We start from the raw sequence: 23,563 nt of genomic DNA, 5'->3' as shown, positions 1-23,563 counted from the left end.
ATAAATGCATTTAAGTTAGCGTGGTTTTTATTTTACGCTAAGGGGAAAATGGAGTGTTCGCGGCAGCGCTATAGCCACATACTGCTATGTACTATAATGTAGTATTGGACAAAAGATGTTCGCGGTGGTTTTAAATTCACGGTGAAACAGTCGCCACAAAAACCATGAACATAAAACCATCGCGAACATTTCTGCGTTTAAAGTATCACATTGAACAAGTCAGACATGTGACCGTGGCATAGCTTTAGACGAGGATTACTCATGTAGATGATGTAGTAGCTGTAAGTAACAAAGCCGGGACATAAAATATTCAGTACCAATCTGGTGTTCGAGCAACAGCGTCATGCGAGTGGTGGTAAAAACATCAGATCCCAGATTTCCTCCTGTGCTAAGTACCAGTGCTACAGCCTGGGGTCACATGACTCATGACACCACCCTACCATTAACCCTTACCGTTTTATTTCCCAGGACGGTTGTAAGCTCTATTATCCTGACAGCCCTTTCCATGTGGCACCAATGACACATTTGTAAGGCCACACAAATCTAATTTGTTGGTTCGTGGATTAAAGAAAAACAATAAATGCTAAACTGGAAGATCAACATAAAAACAGGGGAGTCTCTATGTATGATATCACATTTTATGTCATACCTGGGCCGCAAAAACGTTTGATACGGGCGATACCACCGGCGGTAAGGCTGGAACTTCGGGCGATACCAAATACCTCGTGTTGTATTCTATATATGTTCACAGTCAGGGCAGTCTCCAAAACCCGTCGCTTCAAAATTTGCTTATCGGGACGGACGAAAATTTTACCTCGTCCATCCTAAAAATCTGAACTCGAGCTAAATTTTACTTTGAAAAAGCCACAAACCAAATATATAAATTGGTGTTGCCTAAGCTAGGCAATCAAGGCCAATGTCATTTTCTAACACCCCAAACACAGACATCGTTTGGCAGAACTACCGTAATTGTCTGGGCTACTTTGCATCACACACTGGTCGCATATCCGTATCAATGTCACAGAAATGATTCTCATTTGTGTAATAATTGGAAGTAATCTAGATTATCAAGTTGACGAAGATTGCCTGAACAAATTTACAGAATGTGCCATATGATTAATATGATAAATAATGTTTCAGTTGCAGATTCTGATTAAAATCGGCACCTGAGACTGTTGAATTTTGCCATTTACAACCATTGGCTTTGCACATGTTCCTGTATAAACTGTTATACACAAAAAAGTCCCTATGGTCCTATGGAGTATTCAAAATAAAAATTCATCTAATTAATCATTACAATAGACCCATACCAAAAACCCAAAGCTAGACCCACCCCTCTTTTTACTTAGTTTTTAGTTCACTCCCCAATGCTGTGGACTCTTCCAAATCTTTTAGCTCAATTCTTGAATAGAAAATTGCTCCCACCCAATGCATACTGATTTTTTCAAGCAAACATAATTTCTATAGACATACGATAATATCTAAAGCTAGCTACACCCCCTTATACCAATACTCCTGTTGGTGTATATTTGATATTCTGTCCGAGCACCACCACATCCTGTCTTGTCTGTGTGGAGACCAGACTGTCTCTTACGGATGGACAACTTCGCTTGTTTTGTCACCAAATCCAGGACATACTGTTGTTCGAGTAAGGTGAACATGGCTGAAAATACTTGTTCAGCCATTGTTACAAATCCAGCCCCAAAAAATTGTGGTTCCTTTCGACATTCATTCAACATTGCAGACAATATCTTTATTGTAGATTATGTCATTCACAAATATTGAACTAACGTAACAGAATAAAACAAAACTTTTTAGTATGGTTTTCTGTTTTACCTTATTATTTACATACATGTATAAGCTACAGCTGCTTCTGAAAATACCTTTTATAGGAATACAGTATTTAATATTTCAAAATTACTCATTGCTTTCGGAAGAAACAGGAAAAACAATGATGTCATACCGATAAAAAATTCATAAAGCGAAACTGTCAAATTTTGGGGGAAAGCTTATTAGCATCAAAAGAATAACACGTCAACATCCATTCCTCAGAGGAAGGCACGCACAAAATCATTTGTTTGATTCTGTGGGCACAAATCCTAATTCGCATAAACTTCTGCATTGTCGGCTCTTCAACGTAAGCAAACAAGACTGCTACTTGGTATGCGGTGGGAACTGTCCTATTTAATTCCATCAATAGAACACCAGTGGAATGCTAAATAAGGGAAACCATGGTTGCTTTCAGCTGTCACTTATAACAACAAGCTGTCAATCATCCATTCACATGCAGAAGTTGGCCTCTGACACTAGAAAGTGCTAAAGACACTTGAAAAAGAAAGTTACAATACACTGGTGGAGAGTGTCAAAAATGGGAGCATAGATCTATGATAAAAAGGTCACAATCTTCTCCACCAACCTCTGCTTGGAGGGTATAAAAATTAAAACTAAAAGTCATGATTCTTCTTTTACATAGAAAATACTCAAGGCACTTGAAAAAAAGTTAAATAACATAAAATACACTGGTGGAGAGTGCCTAAAACCAAGGAGGATATATATAAAATCGGAGGCATAGATCTATGATAAAAAGGTCACAATTTTCTCCAATCTCCACCAACCTCTGCTTGGAGAGTATATATAAAAGCTATGATTCTTCTTTTACATGGAATGTACTAAAAGGCACTTGAAAAAGAAAGTTACAATACACTGGTGGAGAGTGAGGCAGAAAACGGGGCATATCAAAAAGGTTCACCAACCTCTGCTTGGATAGACTCTAGTACATATGCCATGATTTTTCTTCTACAAAGACTAGATCAGAGAAAGTACTCAAGGCATTTGAAAAAGAAAGTTACAATACACTAGTACAGTTGAATACTTATCAATAAGACCTAAGATTTGGTGCACATAACGTTTTTGAAAGGAAAACCTGAAAGTGTATTGACCTCTATAACTATACATAGGTCAGAGAAGGTACTCGAGGCACTTGAAAAAGAAAGTTTCAATACACATAACACTAGTACAGTTGTATAGAAAGAGATCTATGATTTGGTGCACATAGGTATTTTTGAAAGGGAACCCTGATTTTGAAAGTGTATTGAACTCTACAACCATTACCTGTTCTTCTACATAGACCAGACAGGCAAATATATTCAGGAAACCAACTATTACTGAAGGATTAATTTAACTGTTTGCATCAGAAAAATGTCTCAACTGTCAAACTCTCTACTTACAAAGGGTGTGGCACGTAAAGTATATCAGTGACACATTTTGAACCTCAACCTATGTAAACACAGTATGATGATACATGTACTTTAACTATGGCACCTTTAGTAATCTACAGTTATACATCAATCAAAATGTCAAATTATTTCATAAAGTGGATATGGAATTCATAAGAAAAAGCCAGACAGCTGACTCCTAGTGTAAGACGCCTCTCCCACATAATTATAATTACCCAATCCAACCATTATCAACCTGCATCAAAATATCAACAAAGAATACATGAGGATATTTTTGGAGCCTAAAAATCCCTCAAAGAAGACTCTCCTCATACCATAGCACAAAAGACTGTGTCTAAGGACCAGACAGTTCGATACTTATCTCTCTTATTGGCTTAGTTCCGAAACTATGAAGGGTTTGGTATCTTCAATTATTGGAGATGAACCTCTTTTGTGTTGCCGGTATTTTAAAACTGGTGACGAAATGTTAATACCAACAACCTTACATCAGAAGGCGTGCGACAAAAAAAGCAAATTTGATGTGATAATAAGCTTTGACTATTTTTCCACACTTTCAGATGTTTTGTTAATTTGCTTAGTGATTTGATTACTTTGAATATCTTTTTGATGCTATCTGAAGTTTAACATTTGCCAGATATAGTTGTCTTGTTATCTTTAAGTATAACATGCCCCCCTCCCACCAGGCACTTTTCACACCTAAGTGTCAAAATCAACACACTTGCAATATTCAAATGAAGCATCAGGTATTTAAATATCCTGGTAAACAGAAGAGAAGGGTCATGTCAGTAGCCCCTATTCAAATTCATCTCTTGCATCAAAGAGTAGTTACACATATATCATAATAACAATAGTGCTATTCAAACTTGTTTTTAGTTGGCATTGAACCCTTAGAAAGATACTATTGTTGCTGTGACAACAAAGAGCAAGGCTGATTTTTAAAACTTGCCAACAAAGTCTACTTATTACCACATTACAGATTGAAGTATAATACTCACAATACAATGTCCATACTCTAGCCAAGGAGGTTATATCTTGCTCTAGTCTAGCTGAACAACAGATACCGTGGTAGTATCTTCGTAATTGAGGTACAAAACAGTAAGATTAATGCAAACAGTTGGTCTATTCTCTTTTGTTTAAAGCAACAACACTGTACAATTATTTCCAACAACTGATGATAGGGTCTACCTTAGAAGTTTAGAAGAGAACTATGTGGAAGATAGAACTCTACAGCTTCTTTTCATGGTGCTCCGAAACTACCAGCCTGAACAAGAATATTTTAAGGAATACTTCAAAGGGACAGATAAAGCATGGAACTGCGGCATTGTTTGTGTCTGTAGCGTGACTGACTTTGGGTGCATCCTACCATTCTGTTATATATAGTGTTCGGCGACATTAATCAAGCAGACAGAACTAGTACATGCCCCCCTGCTGTGGCTTAGGTCACCCTTTAGGGCCCTGTGGCATCCCGTATCATTTCTCCCGCCCAAAACGGCTTCACAAACAACCAAAAATAAACCCTCTTGAACCCCGAACTTGCGTCTAGATCTTTTATAGTCCCAACCGCATGTAGCTACCGTCACATACCAGACTAAAGCATAACGGTGGTCACTAGAAATTGAGATGTATCGAGAATTGTTTAGTACTGGGTCAGGGTTTTGAGTTCGACCCCATTTTCATCACAAAATGCCAGCCCATGCTATGACCATATAAGAAGATACAATTCCAGTGCCTAAACCTAACACAAAGATAGCTACAGCCACTTTAAAGGCAGGGTAGGAGTACTTTGGCTATAGCTAACTCTGTGTTATCTGACCGCATCGGCTAATATGCGCCCCTTTAATGTCAGGAAAGGGAAAACAGATTGGGTAAGTTATGATGGCCGTGTTATCAGCATTTAGCAGTACCGGAAACCTTACCTCGCGTTGCGCCGAGCCTGCGGTTGATATCTTCATGTTTGCAGTAGCGCCAAACAAGCCCTCCAGAAAACCGGCTTCTGCTTTGCCAACTAGCAAAATTTGACACCTTCCTTGTTAACCGACTACATCAAATGAGGTTTCTTTTTCTAAGAACTAAGGAAAAAGTCGTGAGGGAATATTGAAGCACAAAACTGGTCTGTATACACCAGCCGCCCACATCAAGTCCCACTAGACACACCGGCAATCCTCTCGCCATCCCTACCCAATGAGATCATTCCCTTAGAGATTTGTCTCTATCCTACCAACATCCATACTTTATTCCAACCATCTCAACCCACCACACAGGCTACATAATTAACTGTCTTTAACCCCCGAGGCCTAAAAAACCTTTTAGAAAATGAACTTGGCAATGGGTTCTAACTTGTTCCTTTTAAATTACACTGGCGACCACCTTTCGAGGGCTTCCGTTATATTTCATCTGTGATAGAAAGTGGACCTATTGGCCCTTTTCCCCATGGATAATGTAGAGTAATAATAACTCATATGCTTGTATGTTGATCCTGGTATTCTGGTCGTTTGTTATTGTTACCCTTTGGCAGCACACAGATATCTAATGACAACCCTGAATTACGTTGTCATGGCAACAGCGAATGGGGTATGTGATTATAGGGATCAGCAAGCCGTGTTTTGGTTGGCAAAAGCATTTTCAGAAAATGGCCTTCCCTACTAGTTACGAACTGGCCTTTCTTCAATTAAATTTTACCTATCTTGTGCAAAATGTACCATAAATTGTAATGAGAGCAATATTTTCAATAAACCTGAGGAAGAAGGGTTTGAAAAATATTCTTAAAAGAAAGACGTTTAAAGCAATTATCATATACCGTATATTTTCGTTGTTGTAAGAGCTACAGGAAAGGAAACACTATGAACGTGAAACCCAATAATCAAATTGTTTCTAGTTGAGACTGCGTGCGAATTCCTGGCATACCGCTTCGATAAGCATTGACAACACATACTAAGGACACCAGATTAACTTTACATTCCAACTACGTTACATCAACTACTAAGAAACAAGTTATCGCATGGACCTGATTTTCTGTTTTCTAAAATGTTTTTCTTCTACAAATGGTAATCTTGAATTTTTGGGATGCCATAACCTGCTGGATATGTTCTAAGAAACTCTCTGAAACGATAAACCGGATGGTAAGGAGTTTCTATTACAACCACAAGAGAACCTTTTTTGTACAGGTAACACCTTACAATAACACTGCCCAACCTGCCAACAGTCTTTTCCAGAAGGTCATGACTTAGAATCTAACAAACATTACCTAAGCTTCAAAACCCAGCTATTGAGCTAAGCCCTGTTGCCATCTTTTCAAGGAAGAACCCTTGGTTAGAATCATGTACTACTACAAGCTACAAGTTGTACAACAACGCAAACAAGCAACAAGTACAGGGCTATCTCCAGCTTTAAATCTTCTATCCCACTCCTATTTGGGAGTCTATGTTGTTAATCTTTGTTCTTGATCTGTCATTTTAACCTTACGAAAATACAATTTTATCAACTTCAAGTCATGAAATTCACGTTTTTGGGATGGATGGAGTGAAATTCGTGTCCGTCCCAACAAGTAAATTTCCGTCCCGGGACGGAGGGACAGGTCCTGAACCAATGCTACCATCTTCCAGGGAAGTTCAAAATGTCCCCTTTTTTAAAAGGGAAGAACCTGAAAAGTTGAAGTTACAATAAGATTTTATTAGCCTGAATATCAGACCCCCAATCTCTAAAAATATCTTCAGTGATAGAGTCTGGCATCCAGGCTATAAGATAGCGGCTACAAGACAGCGGATGCTGTCTGAGACGTCTGACTGACTAAATTTTATCGGATGATCAAGTTGCTTGAGTAACTGTTTTTGCTTATAATTTACTATAAGATTATAAACCTACCAATGATGCTTTGATTGCCACCATCCTTCTACCAAACTGGCCTCCCCTGCTACTGACCAGGAAATAGTTGATCAGGAGATCCAGGAAGTATCGGTGACTTATTTGCCAGGAATTAACAATTTATCTAGGAGAAAGATCAGGGTTGAGTGGGGATGGATCCAGCTTTTTCAAGCTGTTCAAATCTGTGGCATGTTTATTCATGAATCATGGGCTAACATCCTGACATGTATGTAGTCCACATGTGTTTCTTGTTATGTTGTAGGTGGGTGGGGCAGTCTTACAAAATAAGTACATATGTGGAGCTTGCTTCTGTAACTACAACAGGAAATTGTGATATCTCTCTTTATATGGTAACAGATTGGTAGCCTCTATATCAGGCTCCACAGGTCGCTGGAAATATAGTAGAAATTGGTCAAATAGACAGATGACATACCAGAGGAGTAAGCTTGCCGTAATTTGTGACGTATCTGTCTATAAGCCAATTTCGGCTATTTTTCCAGTGACCCAGCCTTCTTTCTTAGCTTTACTCTGCTCTCTCTGAGGCTGCCGTAGCGGAATAAAGCTGAAAAGACTGGCACCCAGGCTATCAAACAGATTGGGTTCTTCTTGTAAGTTGTAGCTTTAAGTTTTGTTTCTTATGAACAACAAGGTGGATTTCTGGCCTTTCCAATGGTACTGAATGGAGAATTAAGACTCATTTTCTTTCCATTTTCAAATTTAATGGTCCTTTCATTAGTATTCATTTTCCTTTTTTTCTTCTTAAAGATAATTTCATAAGAAATAAAGACAATATTTTCCTTGTTTTCTTCAAATTTGAAGGTACTTCCATAAGTAAACGGCACACAGCAGGCAACAGTTGACAAGGAGGTGACAGATTTCCGTCTGGCCCCTGGCAGCCAGTCTCCGGTGGTGTAAAATGGCTTTACTGCAACTTCATTTGCATAACAGGGACAGACAATAGGTGCTGATGACCAGGCACACTTCCCATTCATGCGCTATCTCACAGGCAGGTGCCAAGTGGGTCCACAACAAAGGAGAGGGCCAAAGTGTGACCAAAACCCCAAATTGATTTGTCTGACTCCCCCCCTCTACCACCATTCTACAACAAACAGTGAACTTTTGCATAATCGCTCAGATCCCTGTGTTATGAATCAGATTCAAGGACATTATATAGGAAGGACTGAGCACAGAGTCAGTCCCCCGCTGCGCGCTATTGTACAGACCCGCCAAACCCCGCGGCGATCTATTGTTTCCGCCCTCCGGCGGCGCTCCTTTGTGCTCCCCCGTTCAATTCATGTCTTCCCGCCAAAACACTGCAAATGAGCCCGATCATGACGTCACGCGCTCCGATGCTGGCCGAACACGGCCCGAACCTACCCGAACTACGGGCGAGATGCCTGTAGTTTCCGCGGATTTCCTTATTTGGGAAGCAAACGTGACGTGTGCAAACGGCAGCAGCTTCTGGGGAAGACGCTGGCGGCCATTTTGATATGTGTTCGGGCGCTGTAGAGTAAAGATTGGTGAGTTTACAGGCTTTTTCGTGGAAATCTCATAAAGTTTTTGTCTGTAAAACATGTAAGAACATTCAAAGATTTATGCTGCTAAAACATTGTTACATCATTATTTGTGTATAAGTAAACACTTTTTAAAAAAACTTCGAACGCTTTTATTTACATTATTGTACAGTTTACTACAGATCGCTAGCGATTTTTTTGTGATCGTTGAGCAAGAACATTCCTCAATTTTTTACAAATTCCGTAGATGGCCTTGCACGGTGAGCCAACAAAGTGGACATGTCCGTATTTCGGGGGTTGTTTGCAAAGCCAAGCCGTTTGTTATGCCAGCACTTGCACGGGGAACATGTCCTGACATCCATATCTTTGTTAGGTTCCCAATCTTATCGACTCCCGATCTTTGTGTTTTTTGCAGATTGCAAACTTCCGTGGAAGGGGCATGACCACCAGAGCGACGTCCCACGATACAGCGCTACCGAAAATACAACGTAGAAGATAAATAAAAATTTACGCATCAAATTATTTGTTGGAACCAACCTCCAAAATTCTGTTTTTAGTAAAATGTAACACTACCTGTAAATATTGAATAAATACATGGATTTCTTGAATTCATAAATCTCTAGTGTGACAATTTCTTCTTCAATTTTCTAGTCGGTATTCTAGCTTGACGCAAGTGTTTTTGCCTGACGGTAGCGATGAATGCAGATCCCCCCTCCCCACAGTTCGGTTGCGCCAGACTATTGTTGCAGCAAATTATAAACGGATATTGGAGGCACGATTTTTAAAAATATGTGACTCAGAAGTACAGATCGTTTAGAAAACTAACTTATAAATACACTACACAAGGACATTATCATTATGTTGTGTTGCTTGATCTTGTGCTAGGTGAAGACGGTTCTCTTATAAACTTGTTTAAATCACATAACATGCAAGTGAAAGTGGTAGCTTTGTCGAAATTTTTGTGTGGTTTTTGGGACTTCCAGCTTCCCCGTTTTTTGACGATCGTCTCGAAAATCACTCAAAAACAAAGTCACCTTCGCCTGGTCCGGCCATTCTGAATTTGTGTTACAATAGTGGGCCGCTTGGAATACATGCAAATCTGGGGGTGATTCGTATGTAGGTGTTAATTATTTTTACAACCATGAACCGAAGGTTCTTGAATAGGGACTGATTGTGTGCTCAGTCCTTCCTATATAATGTCCTTGATCAGATTCAAGCAAAACAAAACTATATGATGTTTTTCTAGCAAGATGTTTACATTCATAATATCATAGCTGACTTCTGAATCATACGCCAGCCACACAGCTGCCAAACTTACCCATACTGCTAGAGAAAGGAGCTTTCCATATGAACAAATGTCAATTTACAATTCCAATGTCTCTCGAAGTTTTCCATACAACATGACGTTCCATGTGACCATAAGAGCTAATAGCCAGTCCACACAAACTCCACAAGAGCTAGCTAGTAGTACTGTTGTTCAGAGTTTTGGTATAAAATCTGGTTCTCCATTTCTTTCCTTTAGTCACTGACAAAAGATAGTGAATGCTGTCTTAAAGTGAAACATCTGACTGTTTTGAAATTCTGTCCAGTTACTTGAGTAACTATTTTTGGCGTATCTTAATACCTGGATGTCTAACCTTCATCAACGTAGCTAGCTAGTATGTTTTGCTTCTTCAAGACAAAAACTGAAACAATGCCACTTACAGCAGCTTGTCGCTAACAACATTCTGACATGCTACACAGTCAAGGCAACACAAGAAGGACACATGCCTTGGCTCAGACTTCTTATTTTCGCCACATTCCAAGATTCCTTCGGCCTACCTAAATCCCTTCAACTTGGGAATCTTGTTTGACCTCACACCTTGAGATCGCCCAAGCTAAGTTGATCTTATAACCACTAACTATAGAGTCCTTTGAAGTAATAAAGACCCCCAATCTGTACCCAAGGTCTAGGAGGTAACAAGGCCCAGTGTACAGTACATTGATTACCTACATGTATAACACCTGTACACTCTACAATAGCTTACTGTAATGTTGGGAGGTTAAATGGTTAAGGTCGACAAGTCCTGATGACGATTAAATATGTACAAGAATGCCTACAGGGAGGTCGGCAGTTCGTTTTTCTGTTGGCCCCAAAAAAAACCTTGAGAAAAAACAATGTCATTTCCTGCCCCACCTCTTTTGACATATGTTTTAGGACGACCTAGCCTTGATCCCAATATTTCTAAAAAAATCTATTTTCTGCAAAATTTGAAATGCTCTGAATGATTATTGCAATTTCAAACTTGATCTGATGTTTCTAGAACTGAATATTTTGTATACACACCTAATTTTCCTAAAAGCGCATTTTCTACAAATTCAAAATGCTCTGAATGTTATTTTCATTTCAAACTTGATCGACTACTGTTTCTAGAACTGAATGTTTGTTACATAAGTGTACTGTACTTTCCAATCAAATCTGAGCGATGAGAAACTGTGGAGGTTTGGACAATGAAATGATCTGTTGTATTTCAGAGGAGAAAACATGAGAGGCCTGCAAAGTACCTGTACCTGAATGCTTAATAGCGTCACCTTTGCTCTTGACATCTTGTGTACAATAACGGTCAATGTTTTCTTTTAGACCAAATCCTGTATCACATCACACAAGCATTAGCAGTCACTGGATGCTGTCATCGAACCACCCAAATCGCTCAACCATCTATCCACTATCCAGTTATGTTAGACAATAATGTTCCGATATAATGGTCCATGTTTTCCTTTAGACCAAATCCTGTATCACATCACAAAAGCATTAACGTTCACTGGACGCTGACATCGAACCACCCAGATCGCTCAACCATCTATACAGTTATGTTAGACAATGATTATGTTCTGATATAACACTCAATGTTTTCCTTTAGACCAAATCCTGTATCACATCACAAAAGCATTAGCAGTCATTGGACACTGACATAGAACCACCCAAATCGCTCAACCATCTATCAAGTTATGTTAGACAATATGTTCTGCTATAACGCTCAATGTTTTTCTTTAGACCAAATCCTGCATCACATCACAAAAGCATTAACGTTCACTGGACGCTGACATCGAACCACCCAGATCGCTCAACCATCTATCCAGTTATGTTAGACAATAATTATAATGTTCTGATATACCGCTCAATGTTTTCTTTTAAGACCAAATCCTGTATCACATCACAAAAGCATTAGCAGTCATTGGACACTGACATAGAACCACCCAAATCGCTCAACCATCTATCAAGTTATGTTAGACAATAATGTTCTGATATCGGATACTGCAGTCAGTTCTTAGGTTCAGGGCATTCTGCTTTTGGGTTCTTGAGTTCAGAGTGCTCTGCTCTTAGATTCTAGAGACAACCGAGTGTCTACCCCGCCCTGTTTCTTCTAAACAATGCAAGAGACAGCAGTCTGCTTTGTATTTACTTGTAACCTGCCACAGGATACTACAAAATGTTGTTAGAGGCTGGGGTCTTTGATGTGGGAAGGGGACAGAGAAGAATTTGAAGGAGAAAGACCACATTAAAGGACTGCTATAAGGGTGGGGACATCTCAAAATTCAGTACAGGGTACAGGAGGGGCAGAAAAGATTACTATCGTCTTTTGAAGTGTTTACGCTAGCAAAGCCAACTTCTAAAGCAAGTACCCACACGTCCGGAGCGCAACGGTATCAAGTCCTTTATCAAAAAGCAAGCAGTGCGACATTCTTCTATGTGACGTTAAAAAGACACAAGTGGTATCAATGTACCAACACAAAAAAATGGTAGATTACGTACAATAAATGTACTACAAAAATAGGTTGAAACTAAAAACTCACCGACCCATCTATGAGGGCGTGCATGTTCCTTTCCGTAAGGCGTAGGCAACCTATTTCTATTTCCCGTAATTCGTAGGGAAAGCCGCCATAGTCACGTAATTCCTAGCTAGGCTACCAAATTTTGCATTATCACCTTCCTTGATTTTAGCGTAATACGTATGGGGTTCTTCTGAATCAAGCATAAAGTGTTGTCGGGACCCCCCATGCGGACCCTCATTTATGTCTATTCATTTGTGTTAGTTATTGTCGAGACATTGGCAAGGAAAACGGCACATATGTATCTATATGTTGTGGATACATCTATGGTTACAACAAGTCCAGAATCTGGGACTTTCGCCACTACATCTAGGTGAGCAAGAAAACAGGAATGTTTGGCCCCCAAGGCTCAAGAGATTAGACGACAGATTGATTAAATACAACAGGTTATTAACGTTTGTCTGATCTTTCCCCTCTGGTTATTGATTCATGTCGGGAATGTTTAGCGCGGAGTCCGATAAACGGGCCAGGCTACTGGACACCATATGTTCGGAGATATCGCCGATAATCTTGTTAATCTAAATGTTACTAATGACGCCCCACCTGCAATGAAGTGTAATCATTACTAATGTAATCATATAGATTCTGCGCAGGAACAGTTTATAATGCATTATGATATTATATTATAAAGGTTATTATGATACATGTTCTATTTTTATCACCCAATTTTATAGCACTTTTACTAGTTTTAGATATATGAAATGATAATGATGAAATACATAAATTCTTTACAGCACTACTGTATATCACAAGTAGAAAAACATACTAATAAATCAAATACATTTGTTATAAATAAAGTGGCACATACCAAAAGCTAAAGGTTTATTGTCATTAGTAATATGTAAATCAAAGTGCTTTGTAATTTTGAAACAGTGGTGTTTTTGTTATTTAGATTGATTCTTCTTTTTTTCATAGGTAAGAAAGCATGCCAGCACTTTGAGTTACTGTTATTGCAGAAATTTTTGCGGTGGTTTTATGTTTGCGGTCTTCACAGTGAACTACAACTCTTTATCACATTCACAAACATTATTAAAAACCGCTGCGAAAAGCGCTACTATTGTTTCAAACGCGAACTAAAAAAAAACACTGCAAACACTCCATTTTCTCCCTACTGCCGAGATCAAATCCCCGGAAACATTTCTGCATTTACAGCATCACAGAGCCTGTGTCTGAGTTTGACAAATTGTGAATATTTGCAGCCAACCCTTGCCAGGGGTCTGGCATGTGCTTGGCTTTTCGGCTCATTTGGAGCAGGTGTGAGAGGGGGACACTGTTACTGTAGACATCTGTTGGACTGTGGCTCCACTGACCCATGAGTGGTCACCAGTGCACAACCCAGCTGACCCACAGATGTCACTGTTTACCATGGATACTACAACACATCTAGAATAATCTACCGTAATTCTTGATTTGCTAACGGTAACTTAATTCGGTAACTAGTCAACCAATAAAATTTCATCATCGCAAATATTTTATCACTAACATTTGAGACAGTGACGTTTGTTCCCTCCGTTAAAATCAAATGCTGTGAGCTACTCCTTTTCCCCTACTTGCTAAAATTACAGACCGCAATATTAAATGGAATTACAGTATATAAAAGTCAACAGTGGCTTACACTTGGGATCCATATGCGTTGTGATCTCAAGCTCTCACATGCAAACCTAGCCTACCTGTTAGGCAAACAAATTCCTTTTCCTACTGTAAAATGAAACATGTGTCAGCTGTGTACCCAAAAAGTAAGCAGCTAAAGAAATGAGCCAACAAATCTTACCAATGCAGGCTTGCCCCACAAAGCGACTCTGCAAAAACAACACCTGTGTAACTCCCATCTAGGCACTCCCTCAGTGCCACTTGCACCTGACCATACATAATCTCCAACACATGTGGCTGTATACCATTCACCTCTTTTACTGATTTGAAAGTCAAAACAGGGACTGTCGCTATCAAACAACCGTGCAGGCTGTACTCTGTTGTTACCCCCACTCAATGGAGGGTTGGTTGCCCCCTTAGGGGGCACGACTTTCTTCCGTTGCCATGGAGACTTGAGCAGCTGCAAGAAAGTTGTGCCAACTTTCTGAGAACAATGTCAAGCTGGCATTGCTGAAGTATATGGTACAGACTGCGCTGGTTTTCCATCAGTTTGGATGGTCTGTACAATGGTTGCTACCTGAAGCGTGGTATTAGGAGTCTAAACATGCATGTCTATTTGTTGACGGTGACTCTTCTCTGCGATTTATGGACTTGAGACAGCGGCTTTTTGTGCAAAGTCTTCTTTTCAACTCCTTGAAGGATGAATTCATTAGCAACTGACTTGAAGCTACAAAAAAACTCAAGAAGGTTGCAAGAGTGATAACTGTTTTAAAATTTCAAAAACTTCCCTAAACTTGTCTCTCAGCAATTTGCTTTATCCATTGCCAAGTTTAACCTTCTCCCTGCTGCCTAACTCTGTAACCAATAGTGAATTGGGTGCCAAACGGCTACTTCAGTGTGCTAAAGGGTAAACTTATAACAGCGTTTGCTTCAAGCTATAACAAAAAACTATGTCAACAACAAAGCAAAATACTTGAAATGGAATTCACAGAAAGTTTGGTATTTTCTCCGCTGTTAAACTACAAAAACTAGTGTCAGTGATGAAAGGTACCTGAAACGTCTGATCGTTTCCAAAATCTATCCAGTTGCTTGAGTACCTGTTAGCTTGCGTACAAAAACTAGTGTATTGACAGACATGACTGCCATCATTATCATGATCTAATGACCACCATGAACACTGGATTAGTGTCATCCTAATCATTCTAACCTTCTGGTCCTCTCTCTGATCCCTTTCATGAAGCCTAATATCTCTATAATGTCCTATCCAATTTTGCCGAGAGCTTTCCTCAATTTCGGCTAGTTGGACAGGGTTATCATTCTGTCATCTATGCCCCAGTGTTAGTGGCATGTTTCAATTCATTTCTCTTTAAATCCCAGTCCTCATTTCATGCACGCTGGCTTCGGGCAGTCTCGTTATTGCATGCGAAATGAGATCAAGAGCCGGTCGCAAAGCAAAGGGTATGGAGCGCATTTCGCTTGGTGATCTCATTTGTGTAGAATGAATTGAGAGTGGGATTTCGCCTGAGGGTACTAGCTGTCTGCTTTGGAACCAGACCATGTAAAGAGACGTGATATAAAAGGGGGCTACTGTGTGCCCGGAGGAGGCTTTGTTACCGTCTTCCAGGACTATTATTTAGCCTTTCCTGTTTTGGGGGCAAAGTAGAAAACTTGTCTGACAAACCAGTGGTGTTTGAAGCATTTACCTATGTCTGAAAAAAACCCAAAAGTGTGACCCTTTTTATGACAAAAGCCATGAACTGTAAAGTACTCTACTTTTACCCTTTAGAGCGTTATTCAACACAATAGGGGAGTCAATATCATTCAAGCACGAGGTCATGACTAAGGATGAAACATTATCTTTACAAAACTACAAATGATTTGTTACAATCGTGCGTAGTTTCATCAGGTTGATAAATAATTGTATAATTAAGTTCTTTGATACCCAACCAAGAGGTGTCGGTAGGAAAGCATGAACATTGGATATTCGTCTTGGTTGTGTATGAAAAGAAATTCATTTTCCGATTCACTACAATATTTTGTCAGTGGGCACATCACTTGTCAAACATAAAAACTGTAACGGCAGAATCGGAGTACTCTGGCAAAAAAATGTTTCCCTTGGCTAGTCATATGGAAACTGAAAATAAATATGGAAACTGAAAATAAATCTGAAATCTTTCATCCGCATAACGTCGCCAACCAACCAGTGTCCATGCTCTGGTTGACATCTTTTCCTTCGGCCGCAGCGTGGCATTTTTAGAGTCAGGGAGAGAAAGTAAACACTTTTTTTTGTTTATCATGTTATGGGCATGTGAAATAAGTGTGCCAAATTGAATCAACCCCAAATATGTAGTAATAACACCAAAGTGGCAACACTGAACAGTAATTCTGATGTTGCTGTATTTGTTATAAAATTACGTTGTACATGTCCATTTCACCAGAAATGTTGACGTTAGAACACATCTACAAATACCCAACGAACTTCTGTTAAATATTAGCTTCCTGAGAGTCAAGGTTAGAAAGGAGAGACAGGAAAATGTCTGGACGACTGTCAAGAGTCAGTGACTAGTAGGTTTTGAGAAGGTGGGGTACTGTTGGCAAGGATTGAGTGGTGAAAACGACTTCCCACACAGGAAGAGAGGACTGTTCCCCCCGGAGTGGCATACCAGCCCACTACAAACAGGCGCGAGGACTGTTGACTCAATCCCAAACACGGCCAGGGTCGACCAGAATTAGCCTCTACCAGGCTCCGCAGATGGCTGGAAAAATAGTAGAAACTGGCCAAATTGAGTGAATAGTATGCTAAGGGGGTCGGCTATGGAGGGAGGGTCCAATATGCCATCCTAGCTAAGTCCTCTTGCATATCTTTTCTGTCTATTTTTTGGCCAATTCTTACTCTTTCCAACCACCTCTGTGGCCTGGTAGAGGCTTGGCCAGAATGCCAGAAATCGCTGGAGGTGGGGCGGGAAGTCCTTTGCTTTATGATTCACAGAAAGACCCCTAAGAAAAACACATTTTTTCCGGAATATATATCCTTAATTTTCTATAAACCATACATTAAATTCCGCTATAATTGTGTAAAGTAACCACAAAAGCACGGAATTGTTAACATTTTCTAGAAACGGTAGAGTTTGTTTACAACTGGATATGTCTGCCCCCCTCCCCACCCTAAAGTTTTGACTTCTACCGTTGCTGGCGATGCTGAAGCAACAGCTTTTTTAAAACTCGAAAACCAGTGAAAAACAGGATAATAGTGGCTTGAGTTTTTGTCAAAACAGACGGCTGTGAATCAAGAGGATTCACACAAAGGCAGGACAACGCCAGTCAAATGTAAATCGGCAAGAGACAGTCTCTTTTCTTCTAGGTCATTCAAACCGCCCTGTTGTTTTGTAGACATGTGCGGCTACACTTACCGGAGCAGATGTCATGATCCAAGCCTTGCTTCCAGCTAGCCACAGCTAGCTTCTCCTTTAAATATACCAAAAGTAGAATCTCCTTGGCAACTCTGAAGACTTTTCCTCGTCCAGAAATAACCAGAAACAGTCCAGGAATAGAATGAATCCTTCGGTCGAGTCCTGGTGGTAAACTTTCAGTGTCCAAGAGGGAATATAAATCCGACACACACAAAAACACGGCTTCAGTAAATGGTCACGCCGCTGTAGAAGCAATACACTGTCCGAGAGACATTTCCAGTCGCCGTGTCTGCTGTTTCTCGGCTTGTCCGGGGGCGTAAGGGGCGAGGAAAAGTAGCTGTCCGGCAAGTTTCCTGCCTCGCCAAGTCGGACACAACAACCTAGACCCGCCTTTGCCTCAAACCCAAACTGACTGTACAGCTCGCACGGCTGGAAATCCTTACAAGGAGGACGTCGCTTTACTCCACACTTCTAAACTTTTCCGTATTCCGTCGCCATATTTGGACAACTAAAGGTAATCAAGGGAAAATTTTGACCTGAATTACTTATCTTATTTTACAAAATATAAAAATATGTCATCATTTGGCATAGAATATGTTCGGAGGGGACAAAAAGGGGTATTTAGGGACTTTCTTTCACGTTTCCCAACTGTAGTCTTTCCTCCCTTTGGTTTGAAATTTGCATAATTATTTTCAGGACATTCCTCCCCTGAGACCCGGATGTGTGTCTATTGGCGCGCAAGCTGACCAATCAGCGCCCTGCTAATGACGTCACCTAAGATTTGATTATCGAATGCCTTGCGTCATTCAGGTGAGTAAAGGTCTTCTTCCCAAATTTGGCTGTATAACGAGTAGGCGTGTTTAGATAAAGAGGTATAATGCGAGAGACTTACTTTTCTTTCTTGGCGTTTGTGTTCGTGACGAAGCTCTATTCCCGTTTTCACTTTTTACAGGAAGACGAGGGATTGGGCCACTGCATCGGACTGCCAAAAAACTCACAGTTCATTTCGTTTGAATGTTCTAATGATGTCGTTCGCAAACATGGTTTTGAACAACAACAAGGTGTATACGCGTGAAAGAAGAATCAAAACAGGAAGTTTGCGGTGAAAGGTTGGGACTCGATAGCATGACATAATGCAGTCAAATATGCCACTGTGTACCCGCAAACAAGGCTGTCACAGTGCACAAGCCACTACCCGTTCTCAGAAACACACACGTACACGTACGATACTCTAGGTCGTTGTCCTTGACTAGTAGAAAAGCCCCGCTTTCCTTCTTTCTTCCCATTTTCATAGTCCCTATTCTTTTTGGCATCACTTTTTCTTAAATCTGGAGACTGACAATGCATATTGTTGATCGAATTATTGTCCCGTTTCTCTCTTCTGGTCCAATCACACACAATATTATTAGAAACAAGAACAAGAATCTTAAAGACTGGACGTTCTACATTCTAAAAGCGTCACGAAAAAAGTGTTTTTCCTCCACAAAGAAATTTTTTTTCAGACAAAGAACACATGTGGCAACAAAACTAACAAACTTTTACAGGTTTCCTTTCTTTATATAGCGTTTTGCGTCCTATCATAAACATTGCTTTTGACAGCACGGGGTTGGTATAATTGAATTAAACTGTACGAGCATATGGGAGTACTCAAACAAATAAAGCTTCGGGCCCAGGAGAAATCACATAAACACACTGGCATCCTGCATATGTATTCACCAGACAATAGTTTAGTCTTTTCCAAGGCTATGATCATTAAGGTCATTAAGAAATTAATTTGTAGTAATGAAATAAAGCATTGAAAAACGCAGTCTGGAATTGTCAATTTCTTGCAAGCGTTTATTATCTCTTTTGCTTGTAAACAATCGTTGGTTAGCGTACTTTCATTAACACATTTCATAAAGTGCCAGTTGCCACCTACCAAGAAGGTTTAAAGTCAAATCTGATTAAACCTCCTTGTACGTACCAAGGACATTATATAATATCCTTGCACGTACGCCGCGATGATACTTTCGCCACAAATCCACCTACACGTCTACCTAGAAACTATTCATTAAAAAAAACTTAGGTGAAGTACCTGCCATGTCCACAAAATGTGTGATTTCCTACACGCATTTCATTGCCATTTCATTTCAGTTACCACGTACGCACTACTTTCGCCATATACCCGCCCACGCGTCTACCTAGAAACTATTCATAAAAAACTTAGGTGAAGCACCTTACAAGGCCATAAACTGTGTGGTTTCCTAAACGTAATTCGTCCATTGTTCTCCGTTTTCGGAAAGAAAACACCATGTTCATATTTCGCGTTGTTTTTAGTTTCTATTGAATCAGTCACAGTGAACAGGAACATCATTTTGAGGAAGACATAGAATACTTTGTCTACAAACAGAAGTTCTTTCTTGCAGGTGTTGTAACAGGATACCACCTATGAAAACTGTACAATAACAAGGTATTGTTCCGTGCATTACTTGGTGAAAAGGGTTTCCTTTTTACTCATCACTAGATTCTTTAGAAAACATTAGCTAGCTGATGTAGAATGATTGACATTAGAAACATGTGTAGTGCGTACTAAAGTCGCGACGTTTGCCGTTTCCAGGTTTTAACCCCTTGTTTGCTAACGTAACCAATATTATGATATAACTAATTACTAATCATCGGGGCCAACAGAATACCTCAGTAGAAAGAGGGTTAAATGGGATTTGAACAATAAAACGTGTTTATTTGTCCTTTACCAACAACAGGTAATTTCTTATCTCTAAGCAGATGTTAAAGTGAAATATTGTAACGTTTTCCATTAATTTTCCTCCAAAGCAATTTTCTTTCCATTTTTTCGTCAAAGATTATTCTGTATCCCATATTTCAATGGTACATCGAAACAACAGGTACTAGTAGTTTCTAATTTTCTTTCCCTCATTTCCACAGATTATGCTGTGTCTCCCATATTTCAATTGGTAAATACACTTGGTAAATACTGTGAACATTGTATCAACACACAATTCTTTTTATTGTAATAGTCCGCCCCTATTCAACCCACCCCAGACATGCCCTATCCCATAAGTTTTTTTTATTCCCAAGCAGATGTTAAGGTGAAAGATTGTAACGTTTAACCTTTTCTTAAAAGCAATTTTTCTGATTATGCTGTCTCCCATATTTCAATGGTACATCCCTAGGTTAATACTGTAAACATTGTATCAATACACAATTCTTTTTATTGTGCATTCAACCTACCCCAGACATGCCCTATCCCAACGTTTCCTCCATTAAAATGGACCCAGACACTTACCTCATCACCCCACCCCCCCAGCATGTTTGCCTTCTCACCACAATTTGTGTGATTGAATCAAGGCCATAACCCAATCAGCTAATGGCTCACTAATTGGTAACCCAGGTAGAGTACTGGATCCCTTCTTGCCCAAATTTAGGCAGAAGCATGGCCCATTTGTTGTAAACAGCTTTCCAGACCGACTTGCTTCGCGCAAGTTTTTTATTTAGCCTCCATAGAAGGCTCTCTGGGCCTTTTTTAGGCTTATGATACTGTAATTCACTTTATCTTCACGGCAGCAAAATTTCACCGTGTAATGAAAATAGACATTTTCACTGAACTTAAACTTCACGGTGGTGGCAAGTGATTTACAGAACGGATGTGTGAAGGAATCATAAATAATTACAACAGGTTTTTTTACGGTGATGATAAGTTCATGGTACAGAGATGACCTTGAAAACAGTGAACATTAAGTTACAGTGAAAGAAACAAGAATTACAGTACACTCTTTGCATTGACTTCTTTATGAACTGGGTCGGTTTCCGGGCCTAATGGTCGACCCAGCACAAAAAGATGTCAATGCAAAAAGGTGTATTATGAGCCAAAAGGTAGCCCTAGTTAATAACGATAACAAAAGAAAACTATGTTGCAAGGAGATATTACGTGATCCAATATTGTCCTATGAAATTTATTTCCCCAGGCACACAAAATCTGCTATGTGGAGAATATAGCTGTGACAATAAGATGTGTGTTATTGCTTGAACTGACTTTATTGGCTATAACACAAATCCATTGATTCATGTTGGCTGTTACAATAAAATTGCAAAACGGCAAAACAGCCACTTTAAGATGAAGAGATAGTGTCCTGTAAAGACATGACATGACCTTGAGAAGGTTAAGTGGGTATCTCACTGGATTGAGGCATTTTGGCGTCACTGCGTCCTGAATTGGATTTGTGTTACCCTTGACTCTATATTGGGAATATCATTCAAAACGTACAAGTAGGGTGAAAAAGACAATAAAACACACAAAGTCTAAAAAGATTCATTTTTATCGATGAAATTCGTTTAGGGCTCTATCAAATCGCTTGGTACGGTTGCAAGGAGGTCGCCAACATGCTGCAAGTCCAAGATACCCACTTAAGAGTGGCCAACATTTGCAAAGGCAATTTGCAACTATTTCCTACACCAGTGTTACATGTATATGTTCTATCCAGCAGAAAAAAACTTAATGTATGTTACAAAGTACAGCATACTCTCTGCATAAATCACAGCTATGAAAGCAAATGAAAAAGAGATATAATACACAATGTAGATGAATAGTAATATACATTGCGTCTGGCTTGTAGACGATAATTATTACAAATGATTAATAATTTGTCTGTGTGTATCATAGCTATGATTTCGCTCTAATCCCTAATAATCCTGGATTAAGAACTAATGTAAACTGGCCATCTCACTTCTAAAGATTGTTTTGATATCAAAAGATAACAAAGAAAACCATACATTTAACACAAAAGCAGTGTAATATCAGTCTTGATGAGTCATTCCAAACTTAACCTTTAGCACACTGAAGTAGCCATTTGGCACCCAAATTCCAATTGGTTACAGTTAGGCAGCAGGGAGAAGGTTAAAAAGTCCTATTATACAATGCTTACACCATAAATCAATCAAACATCAGGGCAACTAGCTCATCAAAATCAATGACATGTACTTAATTTTCTTTGACTGACGTTACTGAAAAAGCTTTATTGTTCAATTCTACTCTATGCCTTGTTGTTGAATAGAATTAGTAAATGCCATGATCTTAAAACCAGTTTAACATACATTTCACAAAATGTTACTCTTGCACAATGTGTCGAGCTCCCAAAACATTTTTACACTCCTGGTCTTACAAGAACAATGTAGTCTAGATAGACTTACTTACTCATATTACACTACCATTTCATTTGAAAAGCTAGTTCTATTTTCCAGGAGTTTCACATACATGATACATGACTGAGCTTGTATTTTTTTGTAAGTCGTATCTTTACCTATACATTCCTTATCAGTAAAAATATCAGACTTTTAACTTTATTTAGTCAAAAAAACCTATGGAATGTGAATTGCGTTTTTATGAAGATGCTACTACATCAAGGAAACCTTTTCTTCTAAACATACACATTCTTAAGTCTTTTTACTATTCATCCATTTGATTGGTAAAAAGAATGATATTTTTCTTCAATATAATGTCCTTGGTTTCTTTCATGGTTGCATGTGCAAACACACATTTGGCAACAGTATTCATTCACAAAATTGCCAAAGTACACCTTACTGTGGACTAATGATACAGAATCTTGGAATAATACCTTTCAGCTAATTTGTTAGGGGAGCGACAGTATCTAGTAGAAAAAAAAGTATTCCTGGCAAGCAGTAACATGTGCTGGCTTGTTTTAAGGGTCTGAAAATTGCCAGTTTGTTTTCTAGTTTCCTGTGACTTCCATGGGTCATGTGAATCTTGTTGACAGAAGGAAAAGTGCTGTAGTATCACATAGCATTTAGCCCATTATGTTTGGTTTTGAGCACTTGCAAAGGACCTTACTCAAGTCACAATCTTATAGAGGTGTCTCAAAGACAATGTCATACTACAGTCAAACTAAACTGTTCAAGAAGACCACTCAGGGGACCAATAAAATCTGTGTGAACAGGTGGTCACTATAGACAGGATTCTTAAAGCTTGTGTCAATGGGGAAAAAATATCTAAAGGACCACCAAAAAGAAGTCATGTTGGCCAGGTGGTCCTTATGTAAAGGTGGCCACTTGTACAGGTTTGACTGCAATC

General features: G+C 39.4%; 1 protein-coding gene and 1 long non-coding RNA gene across 3 annotated transcripts in view; one reads left to right on the top strand and one right to left on the bottom strand.

Moving 5' to 3' along the window:
- Window positions 1–17,925, bottom strand: part of LOC136437888 (breast cancer anti-estrogen resistance protein 1-like) — a 42,828-nt gene extending 24,903 nt beyond the window's left edge. Inside the window, exon 1 of one of the 2 annotated variants that reach the window (XM_066432458.1) lies at window positions 17,482–17,925. In XM_066432458.1, the coding sequence (XP_066288555.1) occupies window positions 17,482–17,496 (15 nt within the window). In that variant the 5' untranslated portion in view covers window positions 17,497–17,925. Of the gene's footprint in view, window positions 1–7,097; window positions 7,192–17,481 lie in introns of those variants that run through there. The other variant, XM_066432457.1, reaches the window with a different exon arrangement.
- On the top strand, window positions 8,261–9,219 carry LOC136437887 (uncharacterized). The gene is made up of 2 exons (XR_010756341.1): window positions 8,261–8,617; window positions 9,027–9,219. It is a non-coding gene; the product is annotated as an uncharacterized lncRNA (long non-coding RNA).
- Window positions 17,926–23,563: the final 5,638 nt, after the last annotated feature.

This window comes from Branchiostoma lanceolatum, chromosome 7 (genome assembly GCF_035083965.1).
Source record: "Branchiostoma lanceolatum isolate klBraLanc5 chromosome 7, klBraLanc5.hap2, whole genome shotgun sequence".
Classification (NCBI taxonomy): domain Eukaryota; kingdom Metazoa; phylum Chordata; class Leptocardii; order Amphioxiformes; family Branchiostomatidae; genus Branchiostoma; species Branchiostoma lanceolatum.
Note: the sequence above shows the minus strand (reverse complement) of the source record. Positions and strands in the feature narration are given on the sequence as shown.